Source organism: Delphinus delphis, chromosome 4 (genome assembly GCF_949987515.2).
Source record: "Delphinus delphis chromosome 4, mDelDel1.2, whole genome shotgun sequence".
NCBI classification, from domain to species: Eukaryota; Metazoa; Chordata; class Mammalia; order Artiodactyla; family Delphinidae; genus Delphinus; species Delphinus delphis.
In genome coordinates, this window is record NC_082686.1 from 12552638 (window position 1) to 12578176 (window position 25539).

Genomic DNA, 25539 nt, shown 5'->3' on the forward strand with positions numbered 1-25539 from the left:
TTAATCTTAATTCACACATATTTTACTTTTCTATCCTTCCCAAAGCAGCATGAGCAGTAAATAGGCAGGTTAAGTGCACTAAAGGAAACGAGCAATATTTGGGGCCTCCTCCCTCGGCCAGATGGGCTGTTGCCAGCCTTGGGTAAATGCATACATGCGCCCCCTTGTACAGTCATTCTTGACCTAGTTGCACACCGTGCTACCTGTAACCAGGCTTTCAGAGGGCACGTGTGTGTCCAGGTTGGTTTGAGTTCCCCGGCTCACTCAGCAATGGCCCTGGTTTGGGTTGTTGGTTCTACCATCGGGAGGTTCTGTCTGCAGGGGAGGCTCACTGGGCTTGAAGTTCCTGACATCAGCTGGTGCCGTGCGGGTCCCCATCGAGGGCCAGCTCCCAGAGGCGAGCAGGGTGGCCCTGGGGGGGGTGGAAGGGGGCCGAGGTGGAGGGACTCTCCTGCTGCAGCTGCTGGACGGGGCCCGATGCTCTGCCACCTGGTTCCTCGACTGAGCTCGGTAGAGGCAGCGGAGTCCCCTGGCGGGCCCCGTGGTGCTGGGGTTGCTTCCAGACACAGAAGGGGAGGTTGAGGCCGAGACTCCAGGGGCACGTTGGGTGGTGCTGGGCATTGTTCCTGCGGACAGAGCAGAGGGAAGGAAGTGTCCAAGCTGCCCAGAGAACTGTCCTTCCCCGGGTTGGGGAGGGGACTCCCTGCTGCACCCTCCTGCCTGGCCAAAGCCTGCAGGGGAGAGTCACAGGGCGAGAGCCCCTCTGCCGGGGAAGCAGGCCCAGGGCTGGGGTGGGGGGCTCAGCCTGGCTCACCAAGGCTACCACAGTGGAGAAATGGAAGAGAAGAGGAAGTGCTCGATGGTGACCCTGACCTTGGGGCTTTCCCTCTGACCTCATGTCACAGATTCACAGCTGGTGGAGGCAGGGGTGGGGGGATGGGAGGGGGGGAGGTTGACCTTCCGTCCATCCACGTGTTTGAGTGTAGCTCATCTCGTGTCCGTACCTCATGCCAACTTGTATCTGAGCCAGAAATCCATCCTCCCTGGATGGACCCTCCTGCACTCGAGGTGCTGGGGGCACAGGACACATCCCGCCTGCCTTTAGTTTCATTAGTGAAGTGGGATGATAACTGCCTTGTGGGTATCAGGATGAGATGAGGCCATGTACCGATAGCTGTCTAAGCTAGAGAACTAGTTCAAATGTGGTTATAATTGGAACGTGAATGAAGAAGGCCAGGAAGGGAGCACGAGGGAGCTAAGCCCTCCTTCCAGATGACTCAAATGATGCTAGCACAGTCTTTTTTTTTTTTTCCATCATGGAAAGAACGACTCTTTGGGAAGCAGCTCAGCATTCTCTTTCCTAAGTCTAACTAAGGATCTATTTGGCAGTCCTGAGCATTCCTTGTCACAAAGTTCCTGGAGAGCATTTTCTGTAGTAAGGTATGCGGCCAGTCAGGACAAAGAGCGTCATTATTTTGCCCTGTGGTAAAACTGTAGCCCAGAAGATGCGCAAAACCCCTGTGCCCACCAGGCTGCGGAAGCTTCCGCTGGGAGGTAGCTGAGTATCCTCGCAAACTGTCCCTAGCACAGGGCTTGCTCCAAGTCACCGCAGAAGAGTAGAAAAGAAAGTCAATTTCATTAGTTTGTCCCTCGGGGATCTCTTGGGGGTAAAAATCTGCTTAGCTTCAACGTGAGTTCTGAAAACTGAAAGAATGGATTTCTTCATTGCTCGAAAGCTGGTCCCCGCCTCCCACATGTGACCAAGGGAACCAGAATGACCTGGTGTGTGTAGACCCGGTGCATGAGACACTATGGACAGGGCGGGTGGACGAGGGGGTAGGAGAGACAGAGGCCCCCCAGGCAGGTCTGTGAATCCGCAGATCTGCAGGCCCTCGGGGAACTGGCAGGGGGACCCCATCAGGCAGGGGGGCTGCCCTCTGATTCTTTCAGGGGCTTGGAGGCTCCTCTTCCCCTCCTCTCAGAGCAGCTCTGCCCACCTCTCCCTGCTCCCAGCTGCCTGTGCTGACTCACGGTTCCCACATCCCAGGAGTTCTTGGTCCATCATGGTACCCAGCCACCGTCTTCCTCTGGCCCCCTCAGTGCCTCGTGGCCCCAGCTCCCCCGCCAGGCCATATGTTTCTAGGGGCAGTGGCCAGCCCTGGACCAGCCCTCTCCGGGTTGGTTGCCCACCCCTGGTCCCATGAGCTGTGGCAGGGAGAGAGGGGGTATAGGGCCCCTTGTAAGCATTGTCCTTGGGATGGCGGTGGCTGTGTTGGGCGGATTCAGCTGGAAGGGAAAGTTGGATGCGGGAGGCCAATTGCGTAGCACAGGAGAATTAACATACAACGAGCTCGGCTCTAGTTGCTACTTGGAGCGCACGGACTGTGCCTCCAATTTAACTTCCGCTTCATGGTCTGCAACAGCCTAACTGAGTTATGGTCTACACACCACAAAGTTCACCCGTTTAAAGTTTATAATTCAATGGTCTTTAGTACGTTCCCTGAGTTGTGCGACCATCACCACAATCTATGTTGGAATAGTTACCTCGTGCCCCAGAGAAACCCTGTGCCCCTTAGCAGTCAGCCCCGCTTACTCTGCCTTCTCCCAGCCCTGGGCAACCGCTAATCTGCTTCCTGTCTGTGGGTTTGCCTCTTCTAGACATTTCACGTCCAGGGAATCACACCACGTGTGGTCTTCAGTGCCTCACCTCTTTCACGTAGCACAGTGTTTCTAGGGGTCATCCACGTAAAGCCCATAAATCAGGGCTTTATTCCTTTTTATGGCCAAGTAATATTCCACCGGGGACATACGGGTACCCCCTATTTAGCCCCGCACGTGGCCACTTACCACATACCTCCGCCTGTCCTTACTTTCCTCGTCTGCGGGGAGGCTGGCCAGGACATGGACAGAAGCAGCAGGAACAGGAAGACCACGAAAGCTGCCAGGCTCACCCAGAAGGCGATGACGATCGAATCTGTGGGAGGCAGACACGTGTCTCCACGTCAGTGTGATGTCACAGGGCCCACGGCTGGGAAGCGAGGGTCCCCATGTGCTGTGGGGATGGGGCTCTGGGGCTAAGTCTTCTCGGCTGTGATGGGGGGTGGAGGTACGGGGGCAGATTTTTCCATTAATGATAACCTTGGGAAGGAAACGGGCAGCAGCAGGGACCTGGCGCTTTTCCCAGGGCCACGGGCCTCTGGGTGAGTTTAGGGGGCTTATTGAGGGGAAAAAACAGTAAATGAAGTTGGGTGACACCTCATGGGTTTGCTTTTTCAGCTGCTACTGATGATCAGAGAATGGATTTCCCCTCCTCCCTTCCTCTCGGGAGGGAGAAGAAAGAGCTGTGAGCAACTTCTCGTGGCAAGACGGCCTCCCCTCCCCTGTGAGGGCTGCAGCCCCTACCAGCCTGGTTAGGGACAGCTTCAAAGACCCCAAGATCAGAGACTTAGAAAAAAAGATGTGCGCTAGGCAACTGTGCCAGCCTGCCGCAGGAAGGGCCAAGCCCTTCCTGCTGTGGAGTTGTCACCCGAGGCCTGCCACGGCCAGCCTGCTAGAGGTGGAAAGAGCCGGTCCCTTTCTTTCCGAGGGACAGGCCCAGCTGCGGGGCAGTGGCAGGAGGAAAGAGCACTACTGCAGCCACTACTCTGGCTGTATCTGTGGCCGGAGGTGAAAGGACGCAGGGAAAATGGGAAAGATGCTTAGTCTCTTCTGGGCCCTGGGTAGATCCTGGCAGGTCAGGAGGTTCCTTTCTCTGAGACTCTGGGTCTGGAACTTTCGGCAAGTTGCTAGGGAACTGCAGGGGTATAGTTTCTCCTGGGGGTTGTCTTTGGCTCTGGGCACAGAGGACCAGGCTCATAATTAGTGTCTGCAAGTATCTTCTCCCAGACACACTCATGCCCCCAGGACAAGATGCCCCAGACCAGGATATGCTAGGTACCTACATGTGTGACCAAAGGAAGCCACTGAAGGATAGTAATCAACAGGCGTGTATTAAGCACGTACAGGAGCCAGGCTTTGCTGGGGGCTGTTAAGGATTCAGAGGGGGCCAACCTGCCCACCAGAAATCGCGGACCCCCTTCAGGATGCTGCATCTCTCCCCCAGCATCCTCGGCACTCCTGCTGCACTGCCTGTGCCAGCCGTGCCCTGCCTTCTGTTGGGTTCTGTTCAAACAAAAGATGTTCTTGTGATGGATTCAAATGAAAAGATGTTTATAAATGGGTGAACAAATGAACAAATAACTGAATGGAGGATTAGAGATCTATGAGTCATTTGTGGGGTAAATAATAGTAATTTAGTAAAGACCGTTACCACTGCCCTCTATGATCCAAGACAGGTAGAGGGAGAAACTGAGACTTTGAAAGAGTCGATTTTAGGTCCTAAAAGTGTCGAAAACAGGTAATAAGGAACAGATGCAGTATCTGCAAAAAGAATCCTGGACCTCCACCACCTAGTAATGCATCAGCAACTCGGCACTCACACTGAAGAGAGGACAAGGACAGCAAAGCTTTGCAAGGACAGCAAAGCCCCCCAGGCTGACTCTCACATCCTCTCTGCTTTCTGTCCCTGACCTGAGAAACCGATGGGGGTGCCCTAGAGCAACAGACTGTTGTAGGGGCCCTATGGGCTCCTGGGAAACAGGAAATGAGGTTGTTGCCATCCGTCTTAAGCTTAAGGACTTTTTAAAAAAATTTTTATTGGAGTATAGTTGATTTACAATGTTGTGTTAGTTTCAGGTATACAACAAAGTGAATCAGTTATACGTATACATATATCCACTCTTTTTTTTAGATTCTTTTCCCATATAGGCCATTACAGAGTATTGAGTAGAGAGTTTCCTGCGCTGTACGGTAGGTTCTTATTAGTTATCTATTTCATATACAGTAGTGTGTATACGTCAATCAAAAGAAGCCTCTGGGGCTTCCCTGGTGGCGCAGTGGTTGAGAGTCCGCCTGCCGATGCAGGGGACACGGGTTCGTGCCCCGGTCCGGGAAGATCCCACATGCCGCGGAGCGGCTGGGCCCATGAGCCATGGCCGCTGAGCCTGCGCGTCCGGAGCCTGCGCTCCGCAACGGGAGAGGCCACAGCAGTGAGAGGCCCGCGTACCGCAAAAAAAAAAAAGAAGCCTCTGACTTTCTTAGTGTTCCTTGCCTGCTCACTGTGTATTATTCCACAATACCTGCTTCGGTTCAACTCTGTCCCAAAGAGTCCCAATTTATTGTATAACCCTCAAAGTATAAGAGTATGTATGTTTTCAGAAAATATGGTTTGGGATTTTTATTGTATGAGGAAGTTTCAGATTTCTGCAGACGCTAACGCTCTTTTACTTTCATAAAAGTAATGCAGGATTTGAGGTCTTTGGCACCTACGTAAGTTCCGTCAGAGCCTCTAAGAAAACAGCCCCCAAAGCTGAGCAGTTGAGACGCCCCCTCCCCTCTCCCAGGCTCCCCTCCCCCAGGCTCACGCTGTCTGTCCCAGCCCTTGGTCATTATCTCCAGACGCTGAGCAGGAAATGAGATGTTACCGCTCCCAGAACACAGCCTCTTCAGAGAAGTGAAATTTTCATTTCGCCAGACCAAAAGGCGAACAGTAGCCACTAGCTGTTTCCTGTACTACATTCTATTTCATCGTGTTTTGTTGAAAAACACAACCAAGAAAATAGGATTTTTTCCTCTTCTTCCTGAAGGTTCAGCCTAAGTGCTTGAGAGAACGTTTTGTACCAAGGGTGAGAGCTGTCATTCCCCAGTGTTGGAAATGTTTAAACATCCATGGGCTTGTCTTTACAACAAGGAGCACCAGGCTGGCTTGACAATGAAACTGGTCCAGCCACGGAAAACTCCCCTTCCCTTCCCTCTTCTCCAAGGCCCTAGAATAAAATTAACCCCAAGGTTTTTCCCTTCTTGGGGAATAATGACGGGGTTAAGGGCCTAGGCTCTGGAGGCTAACAAATTCTGACTTGGTCATTTCCTAGCTGTTGGATCTCAGGCAATCTTTTTTACATCTCTAAATTTATTAACAGATAAACTCCTTATCTGTTAAATGGGGATAATAGTATGTGTTTTTTGGCTGTTAGGCAAATTAAATAAAATAATATGTATATGCAATGTACATGGCACAATTCCTTGTTTAATGGTCGTGAACCAATGTATAAATAGAACTAATATTATTTCAGTTACGAGGGCTTTGTGGCAACTAATATCACAGTATCCTTCAAGCTCACTAAAATGTAAGCTATGAGTGAAGGTAATTGTAGCATAGACTGCTGGCTGTCAATCCTAATGTTTGCTTTCACATGCTTCCATAGTAATAGAACCCCTCCTTTAGCAGGTCACATGGCTTCCTGGCATGAAGACTACATTTCCCAGCCTCCCTTTCAGTTAGTAGGGTCATGAGACAAGGTTCTGGCCAATGAGATGTGAGTGGAGCTGTTACAAGACGGTTCTAGGAGTCCTTCTGCAGAGATGGCTGGATTTCTAAAACCCATGTCCCTTCTTATGCCCTTACTCCATTTTGTTGCCCAGAACATGGATGTGATGGCTAGAGCCAGGCTTGGATGGCAGGGATGGCAGAGATATGAGCTAGAACAAAGCTACTTCTTGAAGATTTCATGGAGCTGACATACCATCCCATCCTTCAAACTTGTACATGAAAGAGAAATCAACATCTGTTTTATCTGGAACTCTGTTAATTTAACCAATTTTCTCTATTGAATCTGTAAAAAAATTGACTTTTTAAATGAACATATCAAAACTGACAAATCCAAATGAATGCGGACCTTCAAAATAATCATCTGCTCTCTTCCACAGTCATCTAAATTTTCCTAAAATACATACGATGATCAAACATTTATAAATTCTTCTTTTGCAATTACCTTGAAGGACACATACACACACACACACCAATTTTGCTACTTTATGAGATATTTTATTTTTGACACCCAGCTGGTATCAATCAGCTTAAGTCCATTCACCTGATTGGTTTCTGGGTGATTCTTAACTATTTCTCAGAAGCAAATCCACTCTCCAAAGACATACATAATTTATCTCTGTGGACATTTCATAGAATGTGTCATGGCCACCAAAGTCATTTCCAAAGTAAGAGTTCCAAGCAGTTTTTGAGCAATGACAGACTCATTCAAGTTTGGCAGCTCCACATGGTGCTAGCTAGATGGGAAATTTGTTCCAAGGTAAACATACTCATATCTTTGTTTAAAAATCACTTTCACTGCTTACGTCACGTCCATGGAACTGACCATTTGCTGAAGACTTAAACATCATAATTAAAGTTGTAACCTGAACTTCATCCCTCCGACCAAAAGAGAAGAGTTATATAGAGGTCCTTTGTTCAATCTTTACCCTGAAGTCTATGCATTGTGTTCAGAAGAGATTAGTTAGTGGTGTGTTTTTCCTCTCCTAGCTGTCAGAGAAGCAGATGAATAGACTGCCTTATTATTATTTACTTTTTAACACCTTTATTGGAGTATAATTGCTTTACAATGGTGTGTTAGTTTCTGCTGTATAACAAAGTGAATCAGCTATACATATTCATATATCCCCATATCTCCACCTTCTTGCGTCTCCCCCCTCCCACTCTCCCTATCCCACCCCTCTAGGTGGTCACAAAGCTCCGAGCTGATCTCCCTCTGCTATGAGGCTGCTTCCCACTAGCTACCTATTTTACATTTGGTGATGTCTATATGTCCATGCCACTCTCTCACTTCATCCCAGCTTACCAGACTGCCTTATTATTGAAGCTGCCAGAAGCAGTGCATCAGCAGAAGTCAATATGGGCCATGACGAATTCTTCCTAACCTCTAATTAAAGGAAGAAGACATATTGACCTGAGAGGTAAATAATACAGCCATAAAGCCAGACACTACCCAAGGAAAATCAACTCATCCCACTCCTCCCTGCAAGGGAGTACTTGAGTAGTATCTGGAGACTCATGGTATTAAAATAATCTGTATGGTTGCTATAAGACTGGAATATGGGACTGTTTTTTTCTCCTAAGCTTAGCCGCTGAAAAGGGAACAAATAGAAGATCAAACGTGTCATCAGTCTGTTCAGGCAGGGTCTCAGGAAACAGATTTGCATTTTCCACCTTTCTGACAGTGTTGGGAAGATTCTTAACCTTTCCGTGAAACAGAAGCCACGTCTGAAAAATCACAAGGGTAACAATCCTTGTGACGTCCCTGTAACAGAATCACACCAGATTTTAAGCCATCCTGGGAAAGGGCAACCCACAGCCTTCAAGTCAGCACTCAATGCTCATAAAAGTATATCTAAATCCCTAGACATTTCCAATTATCTGCCCAACCATGATGGAATAAATTGCACTGTCTGGGCATGAACACAAAAATCTTAAAATCCTTCCTGCTTGTTAGGTTAACACATGAGCTCGGGGATTTTGTCTTCTATTTTTGTCTTCTCTACTTGACACAGGAGTTGAACCCAGCCTGGACTTCACCATGTCTACCAGCTGCCCTAGGTGACCTTCTAGTGAGACGATCTGAGCGAGAGCTTTGCCTCTTTGCCCAAAGCATTCCCAGCATCTTTCTGTCTTTGATGCGCAGACCTGGGATATGATGCCTTCTGATTTGTTTGACTGGGTTGGCGATCCAGCCCAGAGGAACTGGCAGGGAGAGAAAGTCACATTTGTCAGTAAAGGAGGTCACCTGCTTGCTGTGGTTGACCTCTGCACCCTCACCTGGACTCACGCTTACCTTACTGTACCTTCGAAGCCAAGTAACAGAGCATCCCTGAGACTGCCCAATGCTGCCTTTTGCTGATCATCACAGAAAACAAAAGTGACACAGTGATAACGGGAGCACAGAGATTGGATGAGGGACATTGCTGCTTTTGCATTTTTTAGGCTTTTTCTTTTTTAGTGAACTTTTTTGAATTCAAATACTAAGGACAGAAATAGGCGAGACATCTTTACTTAACACACAACAGTGGAAGAAGTTCTCTCCCCAAGGCCACTGCTTATAAGAGCAAAATTCTGGAAACATTCTATATGCTCAAAGATACATATTTCTAGAACACCATGCAGCTATTTGCAAAATTTTTGTGAAAGAATATTTAACAACATGGGAAAAGAAAATACTGTGAGGTCAGTAAGAGCAGGGTTCAAAATAGCATACACAGCCAGATCTGATTTGAAATATATCTAGGAGACAGGATGTGCATAGTGAATTCTCTCTGTCTGCTTCAGCTGATGGCCAAGACAAAGGTGCCACTGTAGACTAAATGTTTGTGTCTCCTACCCACCATTCATATGTGGAAGCCCTAATCCCCAGTGCGATGATTTTTGGACGTGGGGCCTTTGAGAGGTAATTAGAGTTAGATGAGGTCATGAGGGTGAAGCCCTCATTAGGATTAGTGACCTCATAAGAAGAGAAAGAGACACACGTACACTCTTTCACCATGTGCACCAAGGAAAAGCCTTGTGAGCAGACAAAGAGAAGGTGGCCATCTACAAGCCAGGAAGCAAGTGCTCACCAGACAGAGAATCTACTGCCACATTGATCTTGGACTTCCAGCCTCCAGAACTGTGAGAAATAAATATCTGTTATTGAAGCCACCCAGCCTGTGATATTTTGTTATAGCAGCCCAAGGAGACCAAGACAGGGCTTGACTACTTAAAATCTGACTTGGTGATGTTTAGCTCTGAGGAATTTTCTTTAGAGACAGTAGATAGTATTAGGAGTCCCCCAAGACCCTCATCTTGTAGGAGAGGGTGCCCTGCCCTCGAGTCCATGGGGACAACCCAGGGCATTCCCTATGTGTCTGTTGCATACTTTCCAGCCTGCAGATCTGTGGGAAATAAATTTATTTTGTTTATAATCCACCCAGTCTATAGTACTTTGTTATAGCAGACTGAAAGGACTAATACAGGCTGCTGTAACGAAGTACCATGTCTGGGGTAACTTAAACTACAGACATTAATTTTCTCACAGTTCCGGAGGTTGGAGGTCCAAGACCAAAGTGTCAGCAGGGTCGATTTCTTCTGGGGCCTCTCTCCTTGGCCTGTCTTTCACTGGGTCCTCTCATGGTCATCCCCCTGTGTGTGTCTGTGTTCTAATCTCTTCTTACAAGGACACCAGTCGCTCTGGATTACGGCCCAGCCTAATGACCTCATTTTAACTTAATCACCTCTGTAAAGGTCTTATCTCCAAATACTGTCACCTTCTGGGGTACTGGGAGTTAGAACCTCAACATAAGAATTTGGTGGGGGGCCGGGGGACACAATTCAGCCTATAACACCCAGGAAGGACAAACTTGGAAGGGGTTCAGACCTCCCTGGAGGAGATGTGGTTTGGCCACTGGATGGCAGAGGGGTTGGGTCATTCATCCAGGCCTGAGTTTGCCTGGAGCTGCTAGACAAACCATGGAGAGCCCTCTGGAGGCCTGGTGGGTGGGTGGGGGTGTTGAGGGGGAAGAGAGGAAGACGGAGGAGTTGTGGCACCTCCCCCACCAACCACAGGTTGCCCGGGGGCTTTGGTTTCTTTGTCTACATGGCTGCAGAGAGGTTATTGCCACACGGAGGCTGCAAGATCTCAGGGAGACGGTGTTCTGGGCCAGGGACCGGGGCTAGTTCCCCCAGACGTCCCCACGCCCTCACTGCTGAACCCCGAGCCCCGGTGCTCCAGCGGTGCCCTCCAGAGCCCTCTCCTGAGAAAGCCTAACACGTGCTCACTTTAAAGAAAATTCCATCGTTGATCACAGAGCCTATTTTGAAGGGCGCATTCAGAGCTGAGAGGCAATAAATTGATAATTGGTGCAAATATTCATCATAAAAATTAATAATGTGTGCAAGAGCAGCCTACTTCACATTAGTTTATTCATTCATTCAGCAAACAGCTATTGTGTGCCTACTGTGTGCTAGGCACTATTTAGGAGCTCGTGGGGGAGAAAAAGAGAGAGAGAGAGAGAGAGGTGGACAAAGGTTCCTGCTCTGCTGGATCTGACATCCTGGTGAGAATTTGCCCCCTGATCATGAAAAGTGTCCTGGGAAGAGTCCTGAGGCATCAGAGCTGGAATTTAGGTCGTGGCTCTGTGACTAGTCAGCTGCGTGACATTAAGTAAGTCACTTGGCCTCTCTGAGCCTCACATACTTCTATTCCCATGGCTGTAACACCGGAGCACGCTCATTCGTTCATTTATGCGGCCGCTCCCTCCTATACTGTGAACTCCTAAGGGTAGGGATCTTTTCAACTTTATGCTTCCAGCCCCAGCACATGGCTGTTTCCTGCCCACGTGTCACCACTACCCTACTGACCCTCACATTTATATGTTCACCAGAGCCATTTTCTTAGCAAGCAAATCGGCCCTTGTCTCTTCCCTGCTTACAATTTTAAATGACTCCCTGCAGTTTACAGGGATCCTCCAAGGCTGGCCTGCAAGAACCTGGGCCCCGGGGATCCGGAGCTCATCCTTTGTCGCCCTTCCCAAAACACCGTCCCGGAAACACATCTTTTACCTACAGGAGTGTAACTGTTCTCTACCCTGCGCCAGCCCCCTGAGTAGCAGGCAAATTCTAATCGATTTTTTGGACTCAGCTTTGCCACATCTTCCCTGAGAAGCCTTCCTTCACCTCTTACTTCTCCCCAGGGGTGTCCTTCCCTGTGCTCTGTGGGCAACTTTTGCAAATCTCCAGCCTAACACCATTAACTGAATAAACGTTTATTACTGATCAGTATCTCCCACTTGACGGGACAGTTGAGGATCAACAGAGTAACCTGCTTGACCTCTTCCTCGAGCCAGTGTCATCTACAAAAAGGGTCTGGTCTAGACTAAGAGAGACTCCAGGGACCAGACGCAGCTCATCAGCATGGAGTGGACAAAATAGCTCTCATGCACATTTGGGGGGAACTGGGAACATTTGAATATAGACCGGAGATTAGATGATACTAAGAAATAATTGTTGAAGAGTTTAGATGTACTGTGATGTCCTAACTTTTAATAGTTTCCTAAATTTGGTGGAGGAGTGTCATGAGGTCTGTAACCTACTTGGAAATACATCATCACAAAATAGATCAACATGGTAATAAAATAAAATAGTTGTTGGGCTTCCCTGGTGGTGCAGTGGTTGAGAGTCCGCCTGCCGACGCAGGGGACACGGGTTTGTGCCCCGGTCCGGGAAGATCCCACATGCCACAGAGCGGCTGGGCCCGTGAGCCATGGCCGCTGAGCCTGTGCGTCCGGAGCCTATGCTCCGCAATGGGAGAGGCCACAACAGTGAGAGGCCTGCGTACCGGAAAAAAAAAAAAAAAAAAAAGTTGTTAAAAAAAAAATCGAGGACATGGATTTAATCCATTTGCTTTTATACCTCCAGCTCCCAGTGCAACTGTCTGACGCGTAATGGATAGTACAGAATTTTGATTGTTGAATTAATCATGAGCAATGGCCAGAAGGTGGGAAAAGGTATGGAGTGTTTCTGGTGCGGAAGTGGATGTCTTTGAAATGATTGAAAACAAAATTGACAGTTCCTAATTTCAGAGGGACCACCAGGAGGAAAATGGGGCTTAGACCTATTGGGGAGGGCAGGGGCAGGGAACTGAGCAAAGGGCACATGGTTGAGCCTGGAGTCCCTCCTATGCAGGGACGCCGTGAACAGTTACACAGGCTGCACACTGCTCAAGGGACCCCACCTGAATGGGTTGTGATTAGCTGTGTGCCCAAAGGAGGAGACTGTTTTCTAATTTTTCTCTACCATGGGGGTTAGTGGCAGCCCTGTTCCTATGTTTGTGGGGCTTGAGGAAGGAGAGGAGAATTAATGTGACCATCCGATGTGCCTGGGTTTCTCAATATGCATCCATGGGACAGTCCTGGGCAAACCTAGAAGGTTGGTTGCCTTCTAGAAGGCAGGTTGCCCTCAGTATGGCAGCAAGAGAAAGAAGAGATTGAGGAGATAGAAGTGAAGATGGAGAGAGACTGAAACCAGGGGGCAGAAGGAGATAAGCTTGTAGGTTGATGTTTTCCAAAGGGACCAGAAAATGGAGTCATTGTCACCAGCTGATAATACAACTTCCCACAAGCCCGGTGGCCTGTCCTCCCCACCTGAGCTCTGCTGAGCACCCACTGGACCCAGCCTCATACAGTTACAGACAGGCCCAGGGAGGAGAGAGGGCACCCAAGGGAGTCCTCAGTTTCCCCTCAGCAGCTCCAGGCAGGAGTCATTACAAAACAGCACACAAAGTAGGAGTGCAATTGTATGTGGGTGTATAGGTGTGTGTGTATGTCCAGGCATGCACATGTGTATGTGCCTGTGTGCACATGAGGATACGGACACAGAACCACCCTAATTGGCTAGGCACCAAAACGTTAACACTGATTTTTTTCTGACTGGTAGAGTGAAGTCATTTACTAAGGAGCATATCAACCTTTAAAAAATATATTTAAAAAATGTGGTCAGGGCTTCCCTGGTGGCGCAGTGGTTGGGAATCCACCTGCAAACAGGAATAAAGGATCCCAGAAGGAGCACCTCTCCCTGTGGGTGTCAAAGATTCCTGATATCTAGGGGTTGGGTATAAAATGGTATCTGATATCCATTGTAATAAATCTGGAGTTCACATTCTAAGACACTAGGATACTTTTGAGACAGAATATTCTTTTAAGGTGGATTTTTAAAAAAATAAATGAGATTTAAAATTTTTCTTATTTTATTTTTTTAATTAGTTAAATAATTTTTGGCCACACCACCACATGGCTTGTGGGATCTTAGTTCCCCGACCAGGGATTGAACCTGGCGCCCTCGGCAGTGAAAGCACCGAGTCCTAACCACTGGACCGCCAGGGAATTTCCTTAAGATGGATTTCTTGATAGAGTTTAATTTATTTGTGTGGGGTTCCAATAAGCTGGGTGAGTTTCTTCACATTGTAGATATCATGTTTTCTATTGTCTGTATGCAGATATGGGAGAGTTATTTTGTCAGTCCCCTAAGATGCATAACTTGAATCCTTGCTGTGAAAATACCAATCGATGTTTACTCTTCATGGGAGAGATGACCCAGCAACTGGCTTCCCCCTGTAGGAGTCAAAAGCCCCCAACATCTAGCTTGTCTGGGGGGTGGTAAGGCGGTGACTTGTCTCTCTGGTGAGATTCCTCACTGAGATAATCTTTACTGGGTTTGGGAGTTTGAGGAGGAATTTCTTATTTGATCTCATTTCTAGCTCCCCAGGTTGTAAACTTCCAACTCTAGTTCAAGTGTGCAAGAAAGAACATCTCAAACCTCATACACAATTTAGAGAACACCAGCCGTTTTCGTCAGAAATGGAAGTTGTTTGTGGGTAAGGGGGGAAGGGCAGAGGACTGAGATCATGTGTTCTAAGATTCTAGAGTTGCAAACTGTCCTCCCACCCAAAGCAGCTGGGAGACTCTTTGGAGCCCAGGTGGCGGCTGAGAGGGGTGTCTGGCACACGAAAGGACAGGAGTGTCTGAAGCTGAGCCAGAATTTTATTTAATTCGTGTTAATTTTAAAAAGTCTTTCCTGAATGCAGATCTACATGTTGTCCAGATCAATATGTATCCCGAAGTTCTGAACTTTTGATAATATACTTACGTGGGCTTTGATTTCAAATCTGCCACTTTCTCCCTATTACTATATGTCTTCCTTATTGTGAGTCGTAGGTGAAAAAAAAATCTGCATTTTAATGTCATGATTATATACCTTGTATCAGAAAACACACGCCAAATCATTTCCCCCCCAAATGTTTTGCTACAGTGCCAGGGATACAGGAAGTCCTCAGCAAACATGAAACAGAAGTCCTCAGCTTCTGCAAGTTGTAAATGAAACAGGAAACAGGAACACTTCCTAACCAGACATTCTATAGGACTTCCCCCAAGGGCCCCGCCAGGGATCTGCCTCCTTTTATTAAATGATACTATCCGAGTGAATTTCAGTTTCGAGCTGGTGTGTAACAGACTATCTTTCTTTTCATATGAGAAGCATCCGGTTCCTTTGAAGGACTCCGTTCATTTTTTGAAGGACATAGTGTGTGATGGTAGTGAAATCCCAAGGAACCCAAGGGACTTCAGAATAGGCAGAGAGGATGGGCTCCTGAAACTGAGACTTTGTTTTTGTTTTGTTTTGTTTTACATGTTCATTCACTCAGTCAACTCATTATCTTGACTGACTAGCTGGAATAATCAGAGGAGATCGCTGACAAAGTACCAAGTTACGCAAGAGATAAAGGCTGGGCTGGGGCAAGGAGGAAAAGGATGTTTACTTGTCTGGTTGTCCTTCCTGAGACTGTGAAGATGAAGCACTGGTGGGTATTTTAATAAGAATTAGTAAGTCACACATCTTAGGAGTGGACACAGTAACTCTCTCCCACATCTGTATAGAGACAACAGAAAACGTGAAATCTGCAATTTGAAGAAACTCATCTAGCTTATTGGAACCCCAGACAAATCTAACTCTATCAAGAAATCTATCTTACCAGTAGATTCTGCTCCCAAAGTGTCTTAGCTTCTCAGGAGGTTAGTTCCAAACTTATTACAGAAGATAACAGGTACACCCGCCACCCCCCGCCATTCCCTTATATCCACGAGCTCAAGTCATGTTCTGGCTTCCCGGTGGGCATCTGCTGTAGTTCTTAAGTGAATGGAGAAAAGTCATTTGGGCCAACCCCCAGTCTCTGCCTGGCCAGTTTTCGCAGTTCGGGACTCACCCCCAGCCTCTGCCCGGCCAGCTTTCCCAGTTCGGGACTCACCCCCAGCCTCTGCCTGGCCAGCTTTCCCAGTTCGGGACTCACTCCCAGCCTCTGCCTGGCCAGCTTTCCCACTTTGGGACTCACGTTTGCTGGCCTTCAGCTTCTTCTCATCCACGGGAATGAGGTCCAAGTAGTCCAGGTAGTATTCGTAGCTGTCGTATGCGGCAGAGGCATTGGTCCGGTTGGCCATGCCCGCAGCGCTGGCAGATGGCCCCTCCGGAGCTGCTCAGAGCTCTACCAGGAGGTTGCCCGGCTGATTTCTGTAAAATCATCCAAGTGTGTCTGTGGGTCTCCAGGCTCAAGGCCTGCCCACTTATCAGAGCCGTTGGGCTCAGAGGAAGGTCAGAGGGGTGGGCCTGACATCTTCAGTGTTCAAGCAGAGCGTTCCATCCTGCCCTGCTTGACGGAACTCCAAGACAAACAGAGCTACAAGGCTGGAGCCTGCAGTCCCAGTGCAGTTCCAGGTTGGCCCTCAGCGTCAGGACAGGAAAACAGATCCCCCAGGGCCCCTTGAAAGGCAAGATGTGGTCTACGATTGGAAAGGACAGTCACTTTCTACCTTAAGTACCTAAAAAGTTAATCAGCAAATCAAAAGCCTGTCAGTGCCCTTGACTTGCATTAAGGCAGTGCTTGGTGCTATTAAGCAACCAGCAAATCACTGGCTTAGATTCCTTATCCGAGGGCCTGAGTGATGTCAACCCTGAACTTGCAACCTCTCGTGTCCACGTCAGCAATTAATTAAACCAAAAGAACACTCCTCTCCAATTGAGCACACTTCCCAGCTTTCATCTGAGCCCCCGAGAAACAATCAGTCAGTTGCCTCTGTTCAGACAGGCTGTTTTTCGTGTCAAGATCCCACATGGACTGTGCTCTTGGGAAATAGGGCCCCAGGGTGAACAGGGTTCACCAGCCCTCTGCTGACGACACACGGGACAAGGATGCTGCTGGTCAGGGCCTGACTCCAAGTTGTACACTCACTTTTCTAGGAGCACAGATGCAGTCAAGAGGAACATTCTTCCTCTCATTCCAAGTACTGGGAATGAGAAGCTCTAAATGTGAGAGGATCCCTAGAATTAGTTACAAAATCAAAATGCACAGAATGATGGGGACTTGCCCTCCAGTGTATGAACTTTCCCGTCTTCTTGACTCAGGTCTACACTGCCAGAGGAAAGCTGGGCACTAATGGTGTAGACGGTGAACCCGGATAACTTCAGGCCCACCTGGGGGGCCTGCGGCGTTCCACGGGGACCCCTCCTCCTGAGCTGAACCTCGGTGGTTCAGTCGATTAGAAAGGGAGAAGTGAGCTCCTGCGTTTCCAGAGTGAGGAGATGAAAGATCCACTTGAAAAGACACTCCGTACAGCGTGCACGTCCTGTGCGCGTACGTCCAGCTGTTGCTGTGCGCGCGGCTGTGCACGTGCCTCCTGGGAGTCCTTGCTTAAAGGGACAGTAGAGTGTGGGGGACACAAGCATGGATTCTGGAGCCAGGCTGCCCACTTTGCATCCTAGCTCTAGCTCTTCCCAGCAGTGTGGCCCTGGACGAGTGACTTAACCTCTCTGCAGCTGGCTTTCCTCATCCGTGAAATGGGCATGACCACAGCATGTGTCTCCCGGGCAAGGGGCGGTGGCGGGGGGGCCGGGGCTGGGAAGTATGAATGGGCACAGCCAGGCATGGGACTTACAGCAGCCTTGTCGGTAGGAGGCGCCCGTAAATATAAGCTGTTGTTACCTGCCAGCGAATGTGGCCTTTCCTCCCACCCCACCATGCTTCTTTTCTCATTTCTCATCCTCCACCGAGTCCATCTCCTCTTCATCTCTACTCTCACCCCCCTCTCTCGTAATCCATCCATCTCTTTCTGTGTACAACACCAACCTTGGATACAGACGAACTCCTTCTATTTCTTGCCTTAACTAGTCACGGTCTCCAGCTCTCTGCCTGTCCTTTAAGGAGAACCTCTGGTAAAAAGTTTCCCAACCTCAGGTTACCATCATCATCCACCAGCATGCACCCATGTGCACGCGCGTGCACACACACACACACACACACGCACACCCACACACACACATAGTATTTTCCAGAAACTTAAGTGACATGTTCAGGCTTACCCAGCCAATTAGTGATTGAGTCTAGATAAGAACCTGTGTCTCCCAACTCCCAGTCTGCTGAGCGCCCCTTGGCACTAGGCAGTCTTCATGGACGTGACTTACGAAAAGCAATTGACAAAGAACATCATGCTCTTAAGGCCCAGGCATGGATACAGGGAGGGAGAAGAGACAGGGACTCCTTCTCCGCTGGGAATTGAAGGTCAAATGAGGTGACCTAGGCTATTAGCAGCAAAGAAATGTGACCAAAGAGCGGTTCAATTTCAAGGCTGAGTGAGATCTTGTTGATAAAAAGATAAAGATATAGGATCTCTGACTTTTTTTTAAAATTACTTTTTTATTGCAGTATAGTTGCTTTACAATATTGTGCTAGTTTCTACTGTGCAGCAAAGTGAATCAGTTGTATGTGTACATATATCCCCTCTTTTTTGGATTTCATTCTCATTTAGGCCACCACAGAACACTGAGTAGAGTTTCCTGTGCTATACAGTAGGTTCTCATTAGTGATTTTTTTGGGTAAATTTATTTGTTTGTTTGTTTATTTATTTATGGCTGCATTGGGTCTTTGTTGCGGCACGCGGGCTTCTCATTGCGGCGGCTTCTCTTGTTGCTTCTTTTGGGCTCTAGGCACGTGGGCTTCAGTAGTTGCAGCACGTGGGGCCAGTAGTCGTGGCTTGCGGGCTCTAGAGCGCAGGCTCAGTAGTTGTGGCGCACGGGCTCAGTTGCTCCACGGCATGTGGGATCTTCCCGGACCAGGGCTCGAACCCGTGTGCCCTGCATTGGCAGGCGGATTCTTAACCACTGCGCCACCAGGGAAGTCCAGTGATCTATTTTATACATAGTATCAATAGTGTATATATGTCACTCCTAATCTCCCAATTCATCCCACCCCCACCTTTCCCCTTTGGTATCCATACGTTTGTTCTCTATGTCTGTGTCTCTATTTCTGCTTTGTAAATAAGAGGATCTCTGACTTTTAAGGATGTGTTGAAACAAACAATTATGCTACCAGCTCTACCTTAATTGGGGTCGTACATGTTTTTACACTTTTAAGCAATTTAACACATACCTGTCCAAGTCACTATAATTTTTTCTTTTCTCATTTTAAACTGAGGAGGTTGGAAGGTTGGAGTCAAGGGGATTTGCAAAATTGGCAGGTGGACTGATGCAGAGTGTGAGAATAGCTGAGTCAAGAGGGAGCGCTTGCCCCTTTCTCGGCCAATCCCTGGATCTTCCTCCTATTCGGTTCCTTCAAGTGCAAGTTCCCCACGGCCCAAGACAGCTTCTCTGATCCTGCCGGGCCCCAGTGACTTTCCTCCCCTCAACGCTAATCACATGTATTTGGCATCACTACCACCCTTTAAAAGACTATTTTAAAATTGATGTATAATTAAATGCAAACACCTTATGTGTATATCTTGATGACTATTACACACAGAAACATACACACACGTGAGCATCCTCTAGATCAAGATACAGAACCTTTCCTGTGCCCCAGCAGGTTCCCTCGGGATCCTTCCTGGTGGATGACCAGCCTCCACTCTTCATACACACCAAGGAAACTGCTATTCTGATTTCTATCATCACAGATTAGTTTTGCTTCATTTCAAACCTCATATAAATCTAATCACACTACAACATGTACTCTTTTGTATCTCACTTCTATTATTCACCAGGTTCTTTTTTTTCCTCTGTGGTACTCCATTGTATGAATATTCTGTAATTTATTTATCCATTCTCCTCTTGATGAACATTTGAGTTCTTTTCGCTTTTTTGGCTATTATGAATAAATGGGCTATGGACATTCCTTTTCTAAAAAAATATTTTATTTATTTATTTTATTTGATTGCACCGGGTCTTAGTTGCAGGAGGTGGGCTCCTTAGTTGAAGCTCACCGGCTCCTTAGTTGCGGCATGCAGTCTCCTTGCTTGTGGCAATGGAACTCTTAGTTGCAGCCTGCACATGGGATCTAGTACCCTGACCAGGGATCGAACCTGGGCCCCCTGCATTGGGAGCATGGAGTCTTATCCACTTCACCACCAGGGAAGGCCCCTAACATCATTCTTTTTCACATATGTGGTGGACATAAGTACTAATTTATATATCAGGTATATATCAGGAGTGGAATTGATGGGGATAGCTTTACTAGGTATAGCTAAACATTTTTCAAAAGTGTCAATACCAGTTTACACACTCACAAGTATATATATGGAGTATTGCAAAAATGCCTACGATCCTCTTCCTTATACACCCAGTGACTGTATATTCTCTTCACATCAAAAAATGAAGCACATTTCTCCATTTTTTGATTTTGTGACTTGTTTTGGCTTTGACTAATAAATAGGACGATTAAGTTTTGTAAGTTTCAGGCCAACATATTAGGCCTTAAGGCCATGTGCCCACTGTCCCGGACCCCTGCCCAGTTACTCTGAATAAGCAGAAGCCAGCCTGTTGGGTGATCAGAGACGTGTTGCCCAGTCAACAGCCAGCTAATGCCTAGGGCTGGAGCACTCCAGCTGACCAGCCGCTGACTGTAGACCCCTGGGTGAGCACAGCCGAAATCCAAAGAACCCCCAGCTGAGCCTGACTTAGATGGACGATCAATAGAATCATGAGAGTTGGAGCTAGTTGAATGGTTGCTCTTTTTTTTTTTAAATTAATTTATTTTTGGCTGCATCGGGTCTTCGTTGTTGCTCGCGGGCTTTCTCCGGTTACGGCGAGCGGGGGCCACTTTGTCGCGGTGTGCGGGCCACTCCTTGTGGTGTCTTCTCCCGTTGCAGAGCACGGGCTCTAGGCGCGCGGACTCAGTAGCTGTGGCTCGCGGGCTCTAGAGCGCAGGCTCAGTAGCCGTGGCACACGGGCCCAGTCGCTCCACGGCATGTGTGATCCTCCCGGACCAGGGCTCGAACCCGTGTCCTCCGCAGTGGCAGGCGGATTCCCAACCACTGAGCCACCAGGGAAGTCCCGGTTGTTCTTTTTTGTTTGTTTGTTTTTAATTTTTTATTGACGTATAGTTAATTTACAATGTTATGTAGTTTCAGGTGTACAGAAAAGTGATTCAGTTATACATACATATATATATATATATAACTGTATATTAAAAAATACATATATTTTTCAGGTTCTTTTCCATTATAGGTTATTACAAGATATTGAATATAGTTCCCTGTACTATACAGTAGGTCCTTGTAGCTTATCTATTTTATATAGATAGTGTGTATCTGTTAATCCCAAACTTCTAATTTATCCCTCTCCTCCCACCCCTTCCCCTTTTGGTAACCATAAGTGAATCGTTGTTCTTTTAAGCCTTTAATTTCGGGGTGATTTGTTACACAGAAAAAGGTAACTGATAAAATATGAGATTTCCAGTTGCTCCACATCTTCACCAACTTTTGTTAGTGTCAAATGCTTAAATACTCTGGTAAGGACCTACCACATTTTAAAATTCACTTCCGTACATGCCCTTACTTGCTTAACTGCTTTTTAAAGTTTTTGAAGACAAAGACCATGCTTTACACAATAACTATAATATCAGTATTTGTTGATAGCATCAACCATACTAAAAGCTTTCCATGAGATAAACAAAACTTATTCCTAACAACCAGAAATCTTAAGGCTGCAAAGAATGATGTAACAGCTGTCAGATAATTCAGGTTCTTGAAGTAGGAAATTATGAAATTAAAAACCAATCAAATAGTTTTCAATAATTGTGGCATGGTGCGTATCACACTAACCAGCCCACAGATAACAATTATAAAATCTGGATGAGATATGATAAAGCAACTCTTTGGAGGCACTGGAGAGTGACTGAGAGCAGGCAGAAACTGAAGGGAAGCCAACTCTTGAAAAAGGGAACTGCACTGGGTGACATTTGTATTTATACAGCAGTTTCTCTGCTTGTATGTTTCCTCATTCCTCATAGCATGGAATAGCTTGAACTCAAACAGAAAACAAAAGTTTCATTGGCTCGAGGAGTCAGAGGACAGAGCTTGGGGCAACAGACTGAGTAATTGGAAAGGGTAAGCTGTGACAAAGCGAGAGAGTGGCATGGACGTATATACACTACCAAACGTAAGGTAGATAGCTAGTGGGAAGCAGCCGCATAGCACAGGGAGATCAGCTCGGTGCTTTGTGACCGCCTGGAGGGGTGGGATAGGGAGGGTGGGAGAGAGGGAGATGCAAGAGGGAAGAGATATGGGGACATATGTAGATGTATAACTGATTCACTTTGTTATAAAGCAGAAACTAACACACCATTGAAGCAATGATACTCCAATAAAGATGTAAAAAAAAAAATTACAGAAAGTGGGAGGAGGGGAGTCCTGGAAAGTACAGGGTCACAGAAGAATAAACCCGCAAATCTGTGTGTAAACATTGCTCATATCCTTGGCTATGGTACAGAACCAACCCGAAAGCGATCATGATAGCCAAATCTGGAACAACTTGAGCAAAATCTATATTTAACAACAGTGTTGGATTATAACCCATAGGATAAACGAAATATCCATGAACCCACACTGATATAAATAAATGACTTAATAAATGGTAGAGAAAGAACGGCCCTTCCTAACAGAAGAATTATAATAAATAAATGGAGAAGTAAGGATGGAAATAGAAAACCACCACGAGAGCACCATGGTAGTAACTGTTGGCAGGCAAGATGCACTGATGGATGCTGAAGTTAGTGGGTGAAAGTATTGGAAGAAAAACTACAGGTGCATAGTTTAAAACATATGTACTCCAAATTATTTATTAGTTACACAGATAAAAACGATAACTTTACAATGAGAAATCCAGCAGATAACACCTTACACAAGTGATCAAGTTACCATCATCAGTTATAAGATACAGTGACATCATGTACCCACTGAGGAGAGCATAGCACCTCTGCAGTATTCTTGCTAAAATGCATAAGCTCAATCTAATCATGATAAACCGACAGGAAACACCACATTGAAGGACATTCTACAAAATAACTGACGAGTCTTCTTCAAAACGGTCAAGGTGATGAAGGTCAAGGAAAAATTGAGGAACTATCACAAATTGGTGCAGACTAAAGAAACGTAACAAGTAATGCGACGTAACAAGTAATGCGACATAACATTCTGAATTGGCTCCTGGATCAGAAAAAAGACATTATTATGTTGTACCCCTTAAACGTACACATGTTGTATGTCAAATATATCTTAGTGAAACTGGAAAAAAATATTTTAAAAATTAAAAACGACATTAGTGGGAAATCTGGTGAGATCAATATAAAATCGATAGCTTCGTTAATAGTATTCCACCAATGTTAATTTCTTGGTTTTGCTGATGCTGGGAGCTCTTTGTACTATTTTTGAACACCTCTGTGTGTCTTACATTATTTCAAAATATAAATTAACAAAAAATCCTTGGGTCACTCCTGAGCTGTATATGTGCAAGGGGAGAGTCAAAGGAGCCCGGTGGAAAGTAACAGCTGAAAAGCTGAAAGAACGGAATGGAGATTTCAGCTACCTCTCATTTCAGGAGAAGCAGAGTCTGGAGTCTGGATCCAGCAAAGTTAACTGCCTGTAGATAAAAAAATCAACACTGCAGAGTTTGATAATAGAAGCCAGAGTCTCTGTAACATGTCATCCACAATGTTCAGTATACAATAGAAACACTAGAATTACAAAGACATAGGAAAGACGTAACTTCTCTCTAGTCTGAAGAAAAGGAAGTCAATTGAAACCAGCACTGAGATCATCTAGATATTGGAATTAGCAGGTAAGGACCTTAAAGCAACTATTACAAATATGTCCAAATGTCTAAAAAGAAAATATAACCAAAATGAATGAACAAATGGGGGAATCTGAGCAAACAAAGGGAACTGAAAACAAAAACAAAACACAGATGGAAAGTCCAGACCTGAAAAAGTACGGCATGTGTAATGAAAAATTCTCTGGATGGGCTTAACACAGAATGGAGATGGTAGTGGGCATGGCTGGGGAACTTGAGGAATGATAATCAGAACTTTTTCTATCTGAAAAACAAAGAGAAAAGAGATTTAGAAAATAGACTCTGTGATATGTGGGATAGTATAAAGCATTCTTGCATATGGGTAAATGGTACCCCAAAAAGCAAGAATGAGAGAATGGGACAGAAAAAAATAATATTGACAATGTAATGGCTGAAAATTCCCTAAATCAAGTAAAAAGCATAAATTTAGGGATTTAAGTTAGGGTCTTTAAAGAGGTAATTAAGTTCAAATGAGGCCGTTAAAATGGGCCCTAGTCCAATGTACTGGTGACCTCATAAAAAGAGGAGAGTAGGACAGACACACACAGAGGAAAGACCACATGAGGATACAGCGAGAAGGTGGTTGTCTACAGCCAAGGAGAGACGCCCCAGAGTGAAACCAACACTACTGACACCTTGATCTCAGATTTCTTGCCTCTGAAATTGTGAGAAAATAAATTTCTGTTGCTTAAGCCACCCAGTCTTTGGTACTTTGTTATGGTAGCCCTAGCAAACTCATACAATGATCAATCATCTAGACCTTATTGTTTGTACAGAACACTATACCCTCCAGTTGCAGAATACACATCTTTTCAAGTATAATTTATGCTTTCTGATACTATTAAAAATGTCTGCTGTTATGTAAAAATAAGCCCTATAACTACATAGGAATAAACTTAACAAAAGGTGGGCAAGGCTGAAAACTGCAAAATATTGCTGAGAGAAATTAAATAAGACCTAAAACTTAGAGACAGAAACCATGCTTATGGGTGAAACCACACCCATTGGTGTTAAGATGTCAATGGACCCCAAATTGATTTCTATATTCAATGCAATCCCAATCATAATCTCAGTAGCTTTTTTAAAACTAGAAATTGGCATAGTGATAAATTGTATTTTGCCAAAATTAAAAAATTCTGCTTATCAAAAAAGACCATTCAGGGCTTCCCTGGTGACGCAGTGCTTGAGAGTCCGCCTGCCGATGCAGGGGACACGGGTTCGTACCCCGGTCCGGGAGGATCCCACATGACGCGGAGCGGCTGGGCCCGTGAGCCATGGCCGCTGGGCCTGCGCGTCCGGAGCCTGTGCTCCGCAACGGGAGAGGCCACAACAGGGAGAGGCCCGCATACCGCAAAAAAAAAAAAAAAAAAAAAAGACCATTCAGAAAATGAATAGGCAAGCCACATACTGGAAGAAAACATTTACAAGTTATATATCTGATAAAGAATTTATATACAGAATATATACTCAATAATAAAAAAAAAACAATTAAAAAATTGGCAATAGACTTGAATTGCACAAAGATATGCGAATAGCCAATAAGCACATTAAAAAGTGCTTAATAGAATTAGCTATCAGGGAAATGCGAATAAAACCAGTATATTTCATATATGTGAAATGCTAAAAAAGGGCAAAACTATGCCAAAAATTTTTTTAGTTGCTTCTGGGGATGGCAGTTGGGGAGAGGTTGGGAAGAGGCACAAAGGAACTTTCTGGGTGTGATAGAATTGTTTTCTGTTGACACTGATGTGTTACATGAGCATATGCATTTTTCAAAACATTGAATTGTGCACTTAAGATATAATATATGCTTTTTCACTGTACGTAAATTTTACCTGACCTGTAAATAAAATAAATTGTCTGTAAAAGGACCATTTCAAAACAACAGCAACAACAACAAAAAAACCCCACTTAAGTCAATTTCCTCTGTCTAAAGGAATCACATCTGTATATTACTGGAATTC

At 46.1% G+C, this 25539-nt stretch overlaps 1 protein-coding gene across 1 annotated transcript; it reads right to left on the reverse strand.

Moving 5' to 3' along the window:
- Positions 1–15903, reverse strand: MRAP (melanocortin 2 receptor accessory protein). The gene is given in 4 exon segments (XM_060009817.1): positions 1–522; positions 524–626; positions 2848–2974; positions 15798–15903. Coding segments are annotated over 4 exon segments (594 nt in total). The 3' UTR covers positions 1–264.
- Positions 15904–25539: the final 9636 nt, after the last annotated feature.